At 40.2% G+C, this 19,672-nt stretch overlaps 1 protein-coding gene across 6 annotated transcripts in view; it reads left to right on the forward strand.

Moving 5' to 3' along the window:
- The first annotated feature begins 6,863 nt into the window (after positions 1-6,863).
- igfn1.4 (immunoglobulin like and fibronectin type III domain containing 1, tandem duplicate 4) overlaps positions 6,864-19,672 on the forward strand; it is a 32,859-nt gene continuing 20,050 nt past the window's right edge. For all 6 annotated transcript variants that reach the window (XM_071367131.1, XM_071367136.1, XM_071367151.1 and 3 more), the window contains exons 1-6: positions 6,864-7,012; positions 12,354-12,447; positions 16,064-16,186; positions 18,942-19,081; positions 19,254-19,353; positions 19,560-19,644. In XM_071367131.1, the coding sequence (XP_071223232.1) occupies positions 12,399-12,447; positions 16,064-16,186; positions 18,942-19,081; positions 19,254-19,353; positions 19,560-19,644 (497 nt within the window). In that variant the 5' untranslated portion in view covers positions 6,864-7,012; positions 12,354-12,398. The remainder of the gene's footprint in view (positions 7,013-12,353; positions 12,448-16,063; positions 16,187-18,941; positions 19,082-19,253; positions 19,354-19,559; positions 19,645-19,672) is intronic.

A 19,672-nucleotide genomic window follows, 5' to 3' on the forward strand; every position in this document is an offset into this window, starting at 1 on the left:
GGCCCATTCCTCGTGACAGAGCTGGTGTAACTGAGTCAGGTTTGTAGGCCTCCTTGCTCGCAAATGCTTTTTCAGTTCTGCCCACAAATTTTCTATAGGATTGAGGTAAGGTCTTTGTGATTGCCACTCCAATACCTTGACTTTGTTGTCCTTAAGCCATTTTGCCACAACTTTGGAAGTATGCTTTGGGTCATTGTCCATTTGGAAGACCCATTTGTGACCAAGCTTTAAGATCCTGACTGATGTCTTGAGATGTTGCTTCAATATATCCACATAATTTTCCTGCCTCATGATGCCATCTATTTGGTGAAGTGCACCAGCCCCTCCTGCAGCAAATCACCCCCACAACATGATGCTGCCACCCACGTGCTTCACGGTTGGGATGGTGTTCTTCGGCTTGCAAGTCTCCCTCTTTTTCCTCCAAACATAACGATGGTCATTATGGCCAAACAGTTCTATTTTTGTTTCATCAGACCAGAGGACATTTCTACAAAAAGTACGATATTTGGCTCCATGTGCAGTTGCAAACCGTAGTCTGTCTTTTTTATGGCGGTTTTTGAGCAGTGGCTTCTTCCTTGCTGAGCGGCCTTTCAGGTTATGTCAATATAGGATATATATATATTTTACTGTGGATATAGATACTTTTGTACCTGTTTCCTCCAGTATCTTCACAAGGTCCTTTGCGGTTGTTCTGGGATTGATTTGCACTTTTTGCACCAACGCACATTCATCTCTAGGAGACAGAACATGTCTCCTTCCTAAGCGGTATGACGTCTGCCTGGTCCCATGGTGTTTATACTTGCGTACTATTGTTTGTACAGATGAACGTGTTACCTTCAGGCATTTGGAAATTGCTCCCAAGGATGAACCAGATTTATGGAGGTCTACAATTTTTTTTCTGAGGTCTTGGCTGATTTCTTTTGACTTTCCCATGATGTCAAGCAAAGAGGCACTGAGTTTGAAGGTAGGCCTTGAAATACATCCACAGGTGTATTTATGTATGTAAATTATGTAAATTAGCCTATCAGAAGCTTCTAAAACCATGACATAATTTTCTGGAATTGTCCAAGTTTTTTAAAGCAGCACTCTCATACTTAGTGTATAGTAAACTTTTGACCGCACTGGACATTGATGATACAGTGAATTGTAAGTGAAATAATCTGGTCTGTAAACAATTGTTGGAAAAATTACTTGTGTCATGCACAAAGTAGATGTCCTAAACGACTTGCTAAAACTATAGGTTGTTAACAAGAAATATGTGTAGTGGTTGAAAAATGAGTTTTGGTGACTCCAAACTAAGTGTATGTAAACTTCCGACTTCAACTTTACATCTTGTGCCTGAGCCGTTGAATTGCGACTCCACTGTCTCTGTACTGACATTTTGCCTGTTTGATTGCCTTACAGAGGGCATAACTGCACTGTTTGTATTCAACCATATTCCCAGTCACCTTGCCTTGGTTAAATGCGGTGGTTCACGCTTTCAATTTTGTGCAAATGCTGCCATTTTTCTACGGTTTTTGGTTTGGTTAGGTTTTAATAGTCTCAGTGGGAAAAACATCCCCTCTATAGTTCCTGATGAATTCAGTCACCTTGTCAGTGAATACGTCAATGTTATTTTTAAAGGCAACCCGGAACGTATTCCAGTCCGCGTGATCAAAACAATCTTGAAGCATGGATTCTGATTGGTCAGACTAGCATTGAAGAGACTTAGCATGGATACTTCCTGTTTGAGTTTATGCCTATAGGAAGCAGAATGGAGTCGTGATATGATTTGCTGAACGGAGGGGAGGACCTTGTAGTCATCCCGGAAGGGAGAGTAACAGTGGTCGAGAGTTTTTGAAGAGAGAGTAACAGTGGTCGAGAGTTTTTGAAGCGAGAGCAGCAGGTACTGCAGGTAATGCGTTGATAGAACTTCGGTAGCATTTTCCTCAAATTTGATTTGTTAAAGTCCCCAGCTACAATAAATACGACCTCAGGATATGTGGTTTCCAGTTTGCACAAAGTCCAGTGTAGTTCCTTGAGGGCCGCCGTAGTATCGGCTTGAGGGGGGATATACACGGATGTAACTATAACCGAAGAGAGCTCTCTTTAGAGGTAATACGGTCGGCATTTGATTGCGAGACATTCTAGGTCGGGTGAGCAAAAGGACTTGAGTTCCTGTACGTTATCACAATCACACCATGAGTAGTTAATCTTGAAACATACACCTCCACCTTTCTTCTTCCGGAGAGATCTTTATTTGGGGCAGCAGGTAGCCTAGTGTTTAGAGTGTTGGACTAGTAACCGAAAGGTTGCAAGATCAAATCCCTGAGCAGACAAGGTAAAAATCTGTTGTTCTGCCCCTGAACAAGGCAGTTAACCCACTGCTCCTAGGCCATCATTGAAAATAAGAATTTGTTCTTAACTGCCTTGACTAGTTAAATATATATTTTTAAATCCTGCCTGTGCGATGTACTGAGAACCCGGCTGTATGGATGGGGACAGTATATCTGGAGAGAGCTATGATTCTGTGAAACAGAGTATGTAAGAGTCCCTGATGTCTGGAAGGAGATCCTCACCCTGAGGTTGTTTACTTTATTGTCCAGGGACTGAACATTAACGAGTATGGTGGATGGTGTGCACGCCTCCTGAATTGGACTAACAGTCCTGCTTTCTAAGTTCCAACCAGTTCCTTCATTCTACTGTAAGTTCCAACCAGTTGCTGCATTCTAAGTTCCAACCAGTTCCTTCATTCTACTGTAAGTTCCAACCAGTTCCTTCATTCTACTGTACGTTCCAACCAGTTCCTTCATTCTACTGTAAGTTCCAACCAGTTCCTTCATTCTACTGTAAGTTCCAACCAGTTCCTTCATTCTACTGTAAGTTCCAACCAGTTCCTTCATTCTACTGTAAGTTCCAACCAGTTCCTGCATTCTAAGTTCCAACCAGTTCCTTCATTCTACTGTAAGTTCCAACCAGTTCCTGCATTCAAAGTTCCAACCAGTTCCTGCATTCAAAGTTCCAACCAGTTCCTTCATTCTACTGTAAGTTCCAAACAGTTCCTGCATTCTAAGTTCCAACCAGTTCCTTCATTCTACTGTAAGTTCCAACCAGTTCCTTCATTCTACTGTAAGTTCCAACCACTTCCTTCATTCTACTGTAAGTTCCAACCAGTTCCTTCATTCTACTGTAAGTTCCAACCAGTTCCTGCATTCTAAGTTCCAACCAGTTCCTGCATTCTAAGTTCCAACCAGTTCCTTCATTCTACTGTAAGTTCCAACCAGTTCCTGCATTCTACTGTAAGTTCCAACCAGTTCCTGCATTCTAAGTTCCAACCAGTTCCTGCATTCTAAGTTCCAACCAGTTCCTTCATTCTACTGTAAGTTCCAACCAGTTCCTGCATTCTAAGTTCCAACCAGTTCCTTCATTCTACTGTAAGTTCCAACCAGTTCCTGCATTCTAAGTTCCAACCAGTTCCTGCATTCTAAGTTCCAACCAGTTCCTTCATTCTACTGTAAGTTCCAACCAGTTCCTTCATTCTACTGTAAGTTCCAACCAGTTCCTTCATTCTACTATAAGTTCCAACCAGTTCCTTCATTCTACTGTAAGTTCCAACCAGTTCCTTCATTCTACTGTAAGTTCCAACCAGTTCCTTCATTCTACTGTAAGTTCCAAACAGTTTTTGATTGCATGATTGTGATTGTGTCCAGCACATTTCAGATGTTGAAAGTTGCTTGCAATCCATGTTGTGTCATCTACAAAGATATGTATTAAGAAATAAAGCCATTTTGCCTATACAGCTGTGCAGGCCGGGTTTGTCAGTATACCCCCAACCTGCACTAAAACAATTGTATATCATGTTGTGGATAAAGTTCTGAATGACACAATTTCATGTGTACAACATCAAAAGACCTATATCACTATACTGAGGGCGTATCCATTTCGAAAAGGGTGTTTTTGGGAGCTTTTGTAAATGTTTGATTTTGGCATCCATACTGCAGAACGAGGATCAGGAAGTAAAAATCGGTGGTTGAGGTACGTTTCACGAAAACAAGTCAAATCAGGCCTCCCGAGTGGCGCAGTGGTCTAAGGCACTGCATCGCAGTGCTAGCTGCTTTACTACAGATCATGGTTGGGCAGCCGGCCGCGACCAGGAGACCTATGAGGCGATGCACAATTGGCCCAGCGTCGTCCAGGTTAGGGGAGGGTTTGGCCAACCGGGATGTCCTATTCCCATCACGCTCTAGCGACTCCTGTAGTGGACCGGGCGCATGCACCCTGACAAAGTCGCCCGGTGTATGGTGTTTCTTTCGACACATTGGTGCGGCTGGCTTCCGGGTTAAGCGTGCGTTGTGTCAAGAAGCACTGCGGCTGGGCGGCTGGGCGCCCCTCGACCTTTGCCTCTCCTGAGTCGGTACGTGAGTTGCACAATGGGACAAGACTGTAATTACCAATTGGATATGATGAAAAAGGGTTTGAAAATAAAATGTAAAAAAAGTCAAATCGAATAAAAATGTCTGGACAGTTCTATAACATGCCTTTTGCATACGATATACAGATGAGGTTGTACAAAAAGTAAATTCATCCTTTAATTTCTCCAGGATTGGTGGGTCCCTTGAGCTAACGTAGGCTAATGTGATTAGCATGAGGTTGAAAGTAACAAGAACATTTCACAGGACATAGACATATCTCATATTGGCAGAAAGCTTAAATTCTTGTTAATCTTACTGCACTGTCCAATTTACAGTAGCTATTACAGTGAAATAATACCATCCTATTGTTTGAGGAGAATGCACAGTTTAGAACATGAAAAGTTATTAATAAACAAATTAGGCACATTTGGGCAGTCTTGATACAACATTTTTAATAGAAATGCACTGGTTCATTGGATCAGTCTAAAACGTTGCACATACACTGCTGCCACCTAGTGGCCAACATCTAAATTGGAATAATACATTATGGCCTTTCTCTTGCATTTCAAAGATGATAGTACACAAAAATGTTTTTAAAAACAGTTGGTTTTTTCTTTTGTATTATCTTTTACCAGATCTAATGTGTTATATTCTCCTACATTCCTTTCACATTTCCACACACTTCAAAGTGTTTCCTTTCAAATGGTACCAAGAATGTGCATATCCTTGCTTCAGGGCCAGAGCTACAGGCAGTTAGATTTAGGTATGTCATTTTAGGCGAAAATTGAAAAAAAGGGGCCGGTCCTTTAAAAGGTTTTTAAGGTCGTTTTCTTGAGTCTGTAGAGGCTCTAATTCAGTCGGTCTATATTTTCCAATGATGGCTCCTCTATTTCACCTGACTTCTTCAGTCTAGCCTATGACCTTTTGCAGCACTGTAGACCTGTTATCATCCCAGATCTTAAGGTGAACATGATGCAACATACACAGGCTTTAGGGTAACCTTTGGCTAGATTACTACCTCATAAAACAAGCCCAGAAAAGACATGACTCCTCTGCTAACAACATGTTAAGCCAGGTCCTCTCCTGACAATGTGCCCATTTTATAAGATTAGAATTATGATTAGCACGTCCATTGAACTTTCCTCTTTACTGGAGACCATCCACACTCACGTGTCAATAAATAGCACAATAGGTTGTAATGTGGTTGTTAAATCCCAAATTAAATTCCAACTCACTGGCAACCTTGAGTTTTACTACATTAACCTCTCTGGCACCTGCAGACAATCACCTCACAAACTGTACTCAATCAATTTTATCAATTTTATTTTATATAGCCCTTCGTACATCAGCTAATATCTCGAAGTGCTGTACAGACACCCAGCCTAAAACCCCAAACAGCTAGTAATGCAGGTGTAGAAGCACGGTGGCTAGGAAAAACTCCCTAGAAAGGCCAAAACCTAGGAAGAAACCTAGAGAGGAACCAGGCTATGAGGGGTGGCCAGTCCTCTTCTGGCTGTGCCGGGTGGAGATTATAACAGAACTATGCCAAGATGTTCAAAAATGTTCATAAGTGACAAGCATGGTCAAATAATAATCATGAATAATTTTCAGTTGGCTTTTCATAGCCGATCATCAAGAGTTGAAAAACAACAGGTCTGGGACAGGTGGCGGTTCCATAACCGCAGGCAGAACAGCTGAAACTGGAATACTCCATTAGGGCACCACAGAGGCAAAGAGCTGACTCTCACAACTTGTTATAGGCACAATTGCTAAGATCCACTTCTCGCATAGTAGTGCCAAATCAAAGAAGAGGAGCATGCATCTTGATTGGCTTGCATCTACAGTAATTGCAATAGCGTACACCATTTTATCCAAACCAGATTTATTAGTACATCATCAAGTCAACGCTGTGTTTGGTCTGTCACAGAGACCATTCCTTTCACTCCAAGACATGATACAAAATGATTCATTTTAAGAAACATAAGCATGATCTCTTTGCAGACAAAAGTAGCCCCAACTGTTTCCTTACCAACCTTTTTATCAATACTCCCATGTTTGCATTGGCACCATCCACAACGTCAACCGAGACAGATCAGCTAAGAGACGAGAAAATACACTCACTAGTTTCAGTCTGATGCATCATTTCCTGAAGAAACTACACTTTAAGGGAACATTAAATAACCAGCATCTGCAAACAGTACATTTATTATAATAATAATAATCATCATCATAATAATAATAAATGCCATTTTGCAGATGCTTTTATCCAAAGCGACTTCCAGTCATACATCTTACATACAGGTGGTCCCGGAATTCAAACCCACTATCCTGGTGTTGCAAGAGCCATGCTCTACCAACTGAGCTACAGAGGACCACAAGTTAGCTGTCATAAATAATTAAGCTGGGGTGAATATCCCCTCCCCTCGCAGGGGTTGCCATTTCAGCCAAAAACAAATAGGCAATCCCTTGCTTGGCAGGCACTCTGAGAACGAGGAGGCTTGTTGCAGAATCACTGGCATTCCTAAAAGGATTTATTAGCTTGTAGACCTGTGAGGCTGCACTCGAATATCAGACTGGGAAGAAGCACGGCTGGAGAGGATCACAACTGAGTGTGCTGAGAGGTAAGTCCATCGTCCATCTCATCCTTAGCAGCAAGGCTTAAACGGAGGTGTTAATTGTGGTGACTTGGCCATAGTCCTTATCACAACAGCTCCCTGTGCTGTGGCTGAAGAGGGACTTAAGTCATTTTCTGCCCTTCAATAGGACCTGTAATGTATTATGGCATATCAAAGAAGTTGTCCTACTCTGAAAGTCTGCTCATTCATATTGCATTCTATTTTACATTACTTAAAGAGCCCTGTAGAATAAAACGTGCAAGTATTACGTTAATTTATATATTTTTTTGTGTAATTGCTGTTGAATATTAAAATCTCAGACAGTATAAGATGTTTTTAAATATATATTTCATAGCTTCCTAAGTTGTATAAATGCTCACGAAGAGAAAAATGTTGATGAATGTTAATTAAAGACATTAAAGTTAATAATTCATTCATAGTAATGAATTGCACTGCAGGGTTTAATTGTCATGACATGAGATTTTGCAGTCACAAGGAGAGGAGTCACACTCAATTTATTTTAAGAGTATGATCATACCTCTAGTTTACATAGTTGACCGCATTATATAATTAGTGGGTATTCTAATGCGTACGAATATTAATACGAGAGCATACAAGGTAATTACAATCCAATACAGGATAAATTGATCCATTTAGCTATTTGAGTGAGCAGTATTACTTGCTGCTATTGGCAAACATTTGATTGTCAATTGGTAAAACATGATTAACTTTACATCCCTGAACCCCCTGACTCAATCGTGCTGAATGTCTACAGTATACAGCCTCAAGGCTTATGCATCCTTTATAACATAAGTCGTCATAGACTGGTGTTGGAAAAATGCAACACTGGTGCTTGCTGTTGTCCTGGGATATACAAAATGGGTTGTTATTTTATTTGAAATGCACAAGGTCCTCTACTCCGACAACGAATCCACCGATAAAAGGGTAAAACGAGTTCGTTTCCAGTAATCTTTCCTCCTTCAGGCTTCTTCTTCTTTGTTGGACTTCATATGGCGGTTGGCAACCAACTTTAAGGTGCATTACCACCACCAACTGGACTGGAGTCTGGACCTCAGTTAATCACCCACGTGGGTATATGCTCCTAAAAAACAGGGAAGAGATGGGAGAGGCTGGACTTGCAGATCGTCAAGCGTTACAACTAGAACCAAAGTTCTATTTTAGCGTGTGGCTACGCAAACGCTCGTTGACACACATGAGCAGAGTGGGTGCAATGATTGAATAAAGTATGTATACATTTATTTTTGCAACGCTTGCACATGCGACGCGGGCAGTGTGGTCAGCGGGTTAGATGTAAAATTTCACGACTAAGACCTCCTCAGCAAAAATTTTACAATTACAGATTTCTTGATTTATCTTTCTTTTTTTGATTTTCCTAGCCGAGTTCTGCTAGGAGCAAGCTGAATCTAGTATGCGGGAGCTTTTAATCCAAACAGTGCAATATATATATATATGTATAAATATTTTTTTATTTTATATTTTTATTATTATATTTTTTAAATACATTTTCAGGATGGAAAAATTATTTCAGTGTAAACTTAAACGACTTAAAACCAGATGTAAAGTATATAGAAAAGATAATGGACCTAAATATTTTTGGGGAATATTGGGAATAGCAATAAGTAAAATAAAAGCTATACAGCCAGGGAGAATTGAAAATTACAATTACAATGAATTTAGCACGATTGGTTTTGTTGTTATGTTTGAGCTAAATAACACAGAATTGCCCATGGCAAAATACTTAGAATTGCAGGAAATTCATTTTAAAAGTGCAACATTTTCTCTCAGTTCCATGGCAAATATGAAGAATTGGAGGAAAATAGCTTTAAAACTGCACAAATGGATCTCAACTACATGGAGAAATGTTTAGATTCGCAGTAAATTGGCTTAAAAATGCAACATTTTCTCTCATGAAGCAGCCCTCTAAAATGTGCCCTAAAATTCAGCCGCGCTGACGGGCCGACCGTGCCCATTACCACGCCTCCCTGCCACTTCCACCACCTAAGCCCCTTTTTGATCCAGAACCCCTGAAGTTTTGCCCTTTCCAGGCTTTTTGAACCTGACCATGACCCACCTTAAGTTATTTCAATAATGGCTAGGTCATTAAACACTGCACTCCGGGCATTAAGAACAGTATTCCAGCCCTGGTCACATAAGCAGGTGGCTGCGTTAACATTAAGGTGCACTGTGAGCCACATGGTCCCATAAATACCGACCCCTGCTGTGGTGTGGAGGCTGGCACTAAGTGTCCTGTCAGTCACTGGCCAAGTGGCTCATTTTCAACTGCCTGAGCGCCAAGAGAGGGGTAGCTTTGAAAAACTGCTAATTCACACTATGCACCATCAATGTTCCCAAGATTAACACTTTATTTAGAAGACACCAACCACCTGGTAATGGGATTACTATTTTTATCAACTCTGTTAAGTGGTGTTGGGACCCATGTGTGGTTGTTTTAGTAGTGTCAGAATGACGGGATTGAAATATGGGGTAAACCAAATCCTAAAACTACATAATGGGTAGTATTTTGACATCGTAATAATGCTTTACTTTTAATGATGGCCTTGGAATTTAACTGAATTAAACATCTACAATTGTTTATATTTTAATTAAGAACTTCCAGAGAGAAATGACTGAATATTCTATTTTGAGCAGGTTTTAGTTGGGCTTACTCAGGTCAAATGTGATTTATGGCATATCATGACATTTGTGATAGGATGATCATAGTCTAAGTGGCATGTGATGTATCATATGACAATGTACTGTAACATGCTCTTCTTCGAAAGGCCTCGACTAGGAAATCCTAGAATATCATACATATGTATAACAAGCCGTGTTGAATTTCCTCAGATATTAAATCAAAATCTTAACGTATCTTTATAGAGTCAGTTTTGAACTCAGATTTCCTGACTCCATGTGACAGACCCACCATACGGCCAAGTTTAACATGACCTACATTGTTATGCAGTAAAAGTAACACTAATAGTTTGAAATCCCAAACCATTTTCAATATTCAAATAAACATGAAAATAAACCACAAGTTGACTGTACGACAAAGTAACAATTAGGCTTGCATGATGAAAATGTTGTTTCTTGTTTCAATCTATCCACCAATCCTGAAACCTCTAATATTTCAACTTTGACTTGTATCCTTTTCCATGGTTGTTTATAACCTATCCTAACTACAGTAGCCTACTGGTTACATACCAACACACTTGCTACATTAAAATATTTCAAAGCCTTCTATTTATGACAGTTCCAGCATAGCCTGTGCGCTTCCTTTTTTCCAACCCAAGATTTAGTTGAGACCTCAACAAGTGCAGGGACACCTCAAACCATGTCAACATCACATTCCTTTGAGCAAACATATTGCCGCTCAATCTAGAGGCTGCCAGCCAAAGGAGGAATAAGATTCTACCATCGGGGAACACTTAGGATGTGAGGGAAAAACTGTTAAATAGAGTTTCCTACAGAAAGTCACCTGGTCTGGTACCACCGGGAGCAGGCGTTCCCAACCTTTTCTCTCCAGTGCCCCTTTTTTCTCAAGTGAAAAATGTCACGCTTTTATTATTGTTTATTGAGATAGCCTATATTAAATACAACACTATATTAAATACAACACTATATTAAATACAACACTATATTAAATACAACACTATATTAAATACAACACAACACTATATTAATGCAACACCAGCTCTTTTTTGGGGGGGGGGGGGGGGTGAAAACCTATAAGAGGGTAGCTTTCTTAGAGCAGGGTTTGAGAGCCCTGCTTTGCATCAATACTGTATAACTTCAATTAAACGCAGTCTCAAATAGCTGCCTGTCCAGTTCAATAGCCAGGGATCGACACACATTTCAGCAAGTAAATGCTTGTTTCAAATAAACACAGGGTCTAAATGAATAAACACAGGGTCTAAATGAATAAACACAGGGTCTAAATGAACAAACACAGGGTCTAAATGAACAAACACAGGGTCTAAATGAATAAACACAGGGTCTAAATGAATTGTTTATCGGCACACACTCTCCATGGTGCTGAAGTGTGAAACCCGGGGTGTATGATAGGCAGCAAGTCTGATCTGAGATATATTTTGTATTATACATTTTATACTGTTAATATTGGTCACAATAAACAGTGTGGTAGTCTTTTCAACATTTTATTGTGCAAAAGCTGTCTGCATTAAGGAAATAGACGCACGGCTCAAATAGAATCATGTTTCTAATAAGCGCTGGTTGTGATTACCGATTGAAGCAAATAAATGCCAAGGTTATTAATTTAAGTTTTACTGTAAAACCACTTTATGTGAACCCCTTTATATCCATTAGACATCAGAGCCATTATATGCAGCCTCCAGTCTATCTATTTTTGTATAGCAATACATTCAGCTGTCTTAGAGTAGCAAACCATCTGGGTAATAAAAGCGTCCAGAAGGGTGCTCTTAGTGACATCTACTGCACATTTAACCAATGACATTTTGTATATACTCACTGCAGGAAAATAACTCTCAATATGAGGAAATCAGACCATTTCTAAAATGGACAATCCTATACTGTATGTCTTTAGAGGTATTACACTGGGTACACAAGCATTACACATTGTAGATGGTCCATTTGGAAAACTATTCGCACAACGAATTCTCTATGGCTCTCCTGCAGTACGTCTTTAAAAGTCCTACACTGGGTACACAAGCGTTATACATTACCCTTCAATTTTGAGTCACTACACTAAAATAATACCTTGGTTCAGTGTTTCCCAATGCTGGTCCTCCAGTACCCCCAACAGTAGACATTTCTATTGTAACCCTGGACAATCACACCTGATTCAACGTGTCAACTAATCATCAAGCCCTCAATGAGTTGAATGAGGTGTGGTTTTCCCGGGCTATAATGAAACTGTGTACCGTTGAGGGTATTGGAAGACCAGGGTTGAGAAGCAATGCCTTGGTTGATCAGCAGAAAAAGGAAGACTTTTAGCAAGCAGTAAAGATTTACCGCAGCCTGACAAACAGTCCCACATGGTCATGTTTCATGTCCTCACCACACGTGCAACTTAAAAACCCTTAGATGTTAAATCAATGTCAATGGCAAGTCACGACCTGTAAACCAATGCTCAATCTGATGAGGCAAAATAAAAGAGAAATGCAGGGAGAATAAAACAAAATACCATTCTTAATGGTTTCCCACACGATCATGGGACAGAAATAACATGGAAATCAAGAGAGAGGGATCATATGTACTGTACTCATTAACTCCCTTAGGTCTTGTGACACCATATTGCTTTCAATGCTCAATCCAAAAATAGAATAACCTGTTTCTCTATCTATTAAAGCTGAAGACATTCTGCTGAGTCTACCCAGCAACCAAAAGTTCCAAGATGTGGAAAAAGAAATCAAAGGTCACGGACCAGACGGCCACTGGCCAAGGTATGTAGATAATGTTATCCCCCATTTTCTCTGCAGGTGAAGGTCAAGAATACCAGATTAATGGACGCCAGAAAACACTGTCAACAAACATCTTCAATCAAGAGTATATAGTCTCTGTTGCTTTACTTGTAGACATTAGCTTAATAATAACATCATCATATAACCACCATCATCCTCCTCATCTTACTACATTTGTGTACTACTACCAGTCAATTATTTCAGTTCCCTGTCTGCAGTAGAAAGTTAATCTGATTCCAAAGGGGATGAAGTAGACTACACACAACAGAATGACAGCGTCAAAGGAAGATTGAAGATAACGAAATGACAACAAGACTACTGAACACAGATCACTGCACCATGCAGTGCAGTAACTTTCATCCATTGAAGAAAAACATCAGACCGAAAAGCCTAAATCACATCAAATAGCTCCTGTTGGCCATTAAGCCTCTAAGCGACAACAGTGAATTATATTATAGCACAAGACTACAATTGGTTGTCAACTGTGGGACGACAAAATCAAGGGAACACATCAATGCAAGGGAACAACACGATTATCTGACACCCTAACACCGGAAATATAGAGCAGAAGCCCTTTCGGAAGACTAGAAACCCTTCACTCAAATCTGACATCAGAGAAGACATAACACTGTCCTGAATGTATAGAATGGGGACTGAACTGTAGAGAGGAATCTCCAAATTGATTACAGTGACGGGCACAAATCAATATCAACATCAAGCAAGAAAGATGGCATCCAATGCCTAGAACGTGCATTTATTATGTAGCCTGTGTTAATGTGCTCTTTAACGGACCTTCATGAAGCATCCTCTACTGTTCATTGTCATTAACTGTATTCCATTTGGATGCAGTCCTTTTAGTGTTGTATTTCCTTTTTCCCCCTCTTTTGTTGTTATGTGTATTGCAAAGATACAATGCAGTTCGAATGTCTTAATTTCCTAATACTAAGTGTCAGTCCAGTCCATTTGCTATTTTAACAACACCCTACTGATATCTGGATCTATGTGCTCTATGTATCTATGTTCTTCACAATAGCATGTCCAGTCTCAGACGAGTTTGACGAAGGTAGGCGGGGGGAAATAACGCTTCTGTTCCCTCTCACTGTCGATGCATGGAGGATGAAAATGCAATGGGTTTGTTATGTACAACAATGTACAGTTTTACGTACGGGGATATGTTCTACTGCATATCTGATCTGATCTACGCTGTCACTTACACAATGTGTAAGCATGGATCCTCGAGGAGAAGAAATTTAAATATGATTCCAATTTTTTTAACAAGGAATATTCTGACATCTAATATGTTAGAATATACATACTGTGTTAAGCATGGTCGTGGTTGAGTATTTGGACCGAGATCAATAAAACCACAAGCCAGTTTTAAAGAGAATGAAATGAAAGATTGCAGATATGACAGTTGCATTGCAGAATGCATCAATGCAAGAACAAAAAGCAACAATTACCTGACACAGTATAACAGACATTATGGAGAAAGACTATGAAACCCTTCACTCAAGGGAGATAATGTAGAGGACATAACACCGCCTGGTCTATGATACATTCTCACATAGAGGACATAACACTGCCTGGTCAATGGTACATTCTCAGTAGTAGAAAACATGTATGGAACATGGTCCAATACATAGGAGATACATCTTCAAATCAGTTACAGTTATGGGTAAAATACCAAACCAACATCAACACAACAAACATCACAAGATGCCCATTATGATCAGCATATCTGTGTATGTTGGGAAGTCATCTGTGTTCAATCTCAAACGGATTACTGAAACATGTAATGCAGTTGATTGCAGTCTTTGGACATTTGTTTTGCATTTCCTGTTTTTTTTGTGTGTCTATTGCAAAGTGTGTCACAATATCAATGTCTTTTCTAATACTCAAGTCTTAAGCCTCAGTCCAGTCCATTTGGTATTTTTAACAGTACCCTGCTCACATGTGTCCTGTATGTGCTTTCCCAACTTTACATGAGCAGGTCCTGTCTCAGACGTTTTTGAAAAAGAAGGGGGTAGGTAAGGGGAACTCTAAAGGCTTGTTCCCCTCACTGTTACTTCTGAGGCATGAAGAATTCACCTAATATGCAATGGGTTTGTTCTGTTCGATGGCGTACGGTTTTACGTACGTGGATATGCTTTATCGCATATCTGTTGTCACAAATGTATGTACAACCATGGATGCTCGAGGTGAAGAAATGATCCAAAAATGATTCAATACATTATAACATTAAACATTCTAATACTCATTCAAATTTTTTTTTTTTTTTTTTTTTTTACTATTTTCTACTTTGTAAAATAATATTGAAGACATCAAAACTTTGAAATAACACAAATGGAATCATGTAGGAAGCCAAAAAGTGTTTGATATTTTTCAAAGTAGCCACCCTTTGCCTTGATGACAGCTTTGCATTCTGTCAACCAGCAGTCTTGAAGGAGTTCCCACATATGCTGAGCACTTGTTGGCTGCTTTCCCTTCACTCTGCAGTCCAACTCATTCCACCCCCATAACCCCATAACACTTCCTCCTCCGTGCTTCATGGTGGGAACCACACATGCGGAGATCATCCGTTCACCCACTCTGCGTCTCACTAAGACACAGCGGTTGGATCTAAAAATCTCAAATTAGGACTCATCAGACCAAAGGACAGATTTCCACCGGTCTAATATCCATTGCTCGTTTTTCTTGGACCAAGCAAGTATCTTCTTATTATTGGTGTCCTTTAGTGGTGGTTTCTTTGCAGCAATTCAACCATGAAGGCCTGATTCACAAAGTCTCCTCTGAACAGCTGATGATGAGATGTGTCTGTTACTTGAAGTCTGTGAAGCAGTTATATGGGCTGCACTCTGAGGTGCAGTTAACTCTAATGTTTCTCTTTGCTTATTTGAGCTGTTCTGCCATAATATGGACTTGGTCTTTTTCCAAATAGGGCTATCTTCTGTATACCACCCCTTACCTTGTCACAACAAAACGTATTGGCTGAAACACATTAAGAAGGAAAGAAATTCACCCAAATGAACTTTTAACAAGGCACACCTGTTAATTGAAATGCATTCCAGGTGACTACCTCGTGAAGCTGGTTGAGAGAATGCCAAGAGTGTGCAAAGCTGTCATCAAGGCAACGGATGGCTACTTTGAAGAATCTCAAATATAAAATATATTTAGATTTGTTTAAAAAAATGTGGTTACTACACGATGTGTTATTTCATAGTTTTGATGTCTTCATTATTATTCTACAATGTTTAAAGTAGTAAAAATAAAGAAAACCCTTGACTGAGTAGGCTTGTCCAAACTTTTGACTGGTACTGTATGTTAGAATGTTCATATTGTTTTATAAAGCATGGTTGTTTCGGTTGAATATTATTTGGCTATACATTAATAAAACCGCACAACGGATGTAAAGGCAGTGGGATTAATGATCTATCATGTGAAATGAGCATATCATTGTCATGATGATAATGGTCATGTCAAAGGAGAATTACTTCTCAATTAACTTACCTGGTTAAATAGAGATTGCATAAATAAACTAATTAATATAAATGTTGATTACTGTTAAATTGCTAATAAATCAATAATTTCCTGTTACCAGTTGGGATCAAGAAGAGATCAAAAGTCCCTGGAGTTATGATCACGCAGTATGTGGAGGAAATACCAGATGGGAAAAGCCACCCTGACTTCACCCGCAAGCCTATCGCGTTGACCATTCAGGAGGGTAAGCATGAAAGTCTGTTCATCCTTATTTCCACCACCATGTGGTTCAAACTCCAGATCAGCCATCTTTCTCTATCACCACCTGCAGTGCAGGAATAATATTGAATCAATCCCTACTCTAACCCCACGAAGATAAATGGCAGAGCGTGTGCCCGTGAAGTTCGCAGCTTTTAAGGCAAAGGTTGCGCACCTCTCTTTATTTTAGTTTGTAATTTTTTATTTTTTTTGTTAACATTAATGTAGATTCAAATTATAATGTGTAATGAGGGAATGATTGGCTGTGGGGTTATCACTTTCAAATTGTGAAATTGTATTTGTCACATGCGCCAAATACAACACGTAGACCTTATAGTGAAATGCTTAGTTACAAGCCCTTTTAACCAACAATGCAGTTCAATAAATGAGATTAAGAAAATATTTACAAAATAAAACATTTAAAAATGTACACAATAAAATAACAATAATGAGGTTATATACAGAGGGTACCAGTGTCGAGTCAATGTGTAGGTAAGGGTAAAGTGACTATGCATAAATAATAAACAGGGAGTAGCAGCAGTGTAAATAGTCTGTGTGGCCATTTGATTAATTGTTCAGCAGTCTTATGGTTTGGGGGTAGAAGCTGTTAAAGAGCCTTTTGATCCTAGACTGGGTGCTCTCGTACCACTTGCCGTGCTGTCTATGATGTACTGGGCCATACGCACTACCCTCTGTAGAGCCTTACGGTCGGATGTGTCACGCCCTGACCACAGAGAGCTTTTTATTTTCTATGTTGGTTAGGTCGGGGTGTGACTAGGGTGGGTCATCTAGGTAATTATATTTCTATGTTGGCCTGGTATGGTTCCCAATCAGAGGCAGCTGTTTATCGTTGTCTCTGATTTGGGATCATATTTAGGCAGCCATTTCCCCTTTGTGTTTTGTGTGATCTTGACTTTGTATAGTTGCCTGTGAGCACTATAGCAGCTTCACGTTTCGTTTTGTGCATTTATTGTTTTCTTTGAGTTTCACTTCATAATAAAGAGGATGGAACCATACCACACTGCATCTTGGTCCACTCATTATGACGATAGTGACAGGATGACGAGCAGTGCCATACAAGGTGGTGATGCAACCAGTCAGGATGCTCTCGAAGGTGCAGCTGTAGAACTTTTTGATCCATGCCAAATATGTTCAGTCTCCTGAGGGGGAAAAGGTGTTGTCGTGCCCTCTTCACGACTGTCTTGCTGTGTTTGGCCCTTATTATAGTTTGTTGGTGATGTCGACACCAAGGAACTTGAAACTCTTGAACGGCTCCACTACAGCCCCGTTGATGTTAATCGGTGCTTGTTCGGCCCGCCTTTTTCTGTAGTCCACGATCAACTCCTTTGTGTTGCTCACATTGAGGGAGAGGTTGTCGTCCTTGTACCACACTGCCTCCTCCTTATAGACTGTCTCGTCATTGTCGGTGATCAGGCTAACCACTGTTGTGTCGTCAGTAGTCTTAATGATGGTGTTGGAGTCGTGTTTGGCCGTGCAGTCGTGCGTGAACAGGGAGTACAGGAGAGGACTAAGCACGCACCAATGAGGGGCCCCAGTGTTGACGATCAGCCTTTCAGATGTGTTGTTGCCTACCCTTACCACCTGGAGGCGGCCCGTCAGGAAGTCCAGGATCAAGTTAGTGATGAGCTTTGTGGGCACTATGGTGTTGAACGCTGAGCTGTAGTCAATGAACGGTAATCTCACAGAGGTGTTCCTTTTGTCCAGGTGGGAAAGGGCAGTGTGGAGTGCGAATGAGATTGCGTCATCTGTGGATCTGTTGGGGCGGTATGCGAATTGGAGTGGGTCTAGGGTTTCCGGGATGATGGTATTGGTGAGCCATGACCAGCCTTTCAAAGCACTTCATGGCTATCAATGTGAGTGCTACGGGGCGGTAATAATTTTGTCAGGTTACCTTCACTTTCTTGGGCATAGGGACTATGGTGGTCTGCTTGAAACATGTAGGTATTACAGACTCAGTCAGGGAGAGGTTGAAAAGAAGATACGTCCTGGTAATCCGTCTGGCCCCGCGGCTTTGTGAATGTTGACCTGTTTAAAAATCTTGCTCAAATCGTCTACGGAGAGTGTGATCACACAGTTGTCCGGAACAGCTGATGCTCTCATGCATGCTTCAGTGTTGCTTGCCTCGAAGAGAGCATTAAAGGCATTTAGCTTGTCTGGTAGTCTTGTGTCACTGAGCAGCTCGCGGCTGGGTTTCCCTTTGTAGTCCGTAATAGATTGCTACCCCTGCCACATCTGACGAGCATCAGAGCCGGTGTAGTAGGATTCAATCTTAGTACTGTATTGACGCTTTGCCTGTTTTGAAATTATAGGCTACCTGTTTTAGGTGTTAATGGTTGTTGGGCAGTCATTTTGAAGATGCCTATGTCCCGCTGATGGGAGTCAACATGTTTGTTGCTACAGAGCTCTGCCAGTTATAAGAGAGTATGTGTGTGTTTGCGTTTGTAGCCTACTTAAGTCGAGTTATTATAGTATCGTCCAAGTAAGATGATGGTTTTTCCACCAAGTATTTTTGTCAAAATATGTAGGCTATATGTAGGCTAATGTAGGCTATATGTAGGCTACATGTATACAGTTAATAAGCAACATTTCCAGTTGCAGCTCTATTTGTGCATGGCCCCTCTCAAGACGTCTTGAATAATTCAAATGAATTAACTTGAATAAACTACGCTGCCTTTGTACTAAATTGCTTCCTATTTGCACTTAACTTTCTTGTTCATCAGGTAAATTCGCCTTCTTCAAAGCCCTGGTTATTGGAGATCCAGAACCAACCGTGACATGGGGCAGAAATAATGGAGATGTGTCAGATACATCAAAATATGTGACAAAATATGACCCTGCTACACGTGAGCACTTATTTGAGGCAAGTAAGAACAGTAACCACATTATATGGATGCACAATAATGTGAAAATACATTGTAAAAACATTTATGAAATATGAAATCAATCACTCATTTTGTTCAAATAATGATTGGATGCAGGCTGGAGCTCTTTAATGGACTTCAAATCAAGAACTGTGTTTGTTTTTTCAACAGATGGCCAATGTAAAACCAGAACAAGCAGACACCTACAAATGCTTTGCAGCTAATGAGTTTGGAAGAGCAGTGGTCACAGTGGTCCTCAATGTTATTGAAGGTAAGAGGCCAGATGAAAATGTTTTCTGTGGAAAGAGGGGTAGTGTTAATTTGAGGTTAGCACTTTTTTCACATTATTTCTAACCAAAAATCAAATAAGAATAAATGTATTGATTAAACAAAGTCCGGACATAATTATGCCAATGTATGTACTCGTTCAAGTCTTTACAATAGACTAGCTCAAAATATAATCTTTCTATCTTTTAGTTGGGTTCAAGAAAGGACAAGCGGACTCACAGTTAAAACCAATGGCGGCTGCTGCAGATTTTAAATCTGTACTGAAGAGAAAAAGGTATTGCCATGGTTTTATTTATATTTCA

The sequence above is a fragment of the Salvelinus alpinus genome, chromosome 2 (genome assembly GCF_045679555.1).
Source record: "Salvelinus alpinus chromosome 2, SLU_Salpinus.1, whole genome shotgun sequence".
Lineage (NCBI taxonomy): Eukaryota > Metazoa > Chordata > Actinopteri > Salmoniformes > Salmonidae > Salvelinus > Salvelinus alpinus.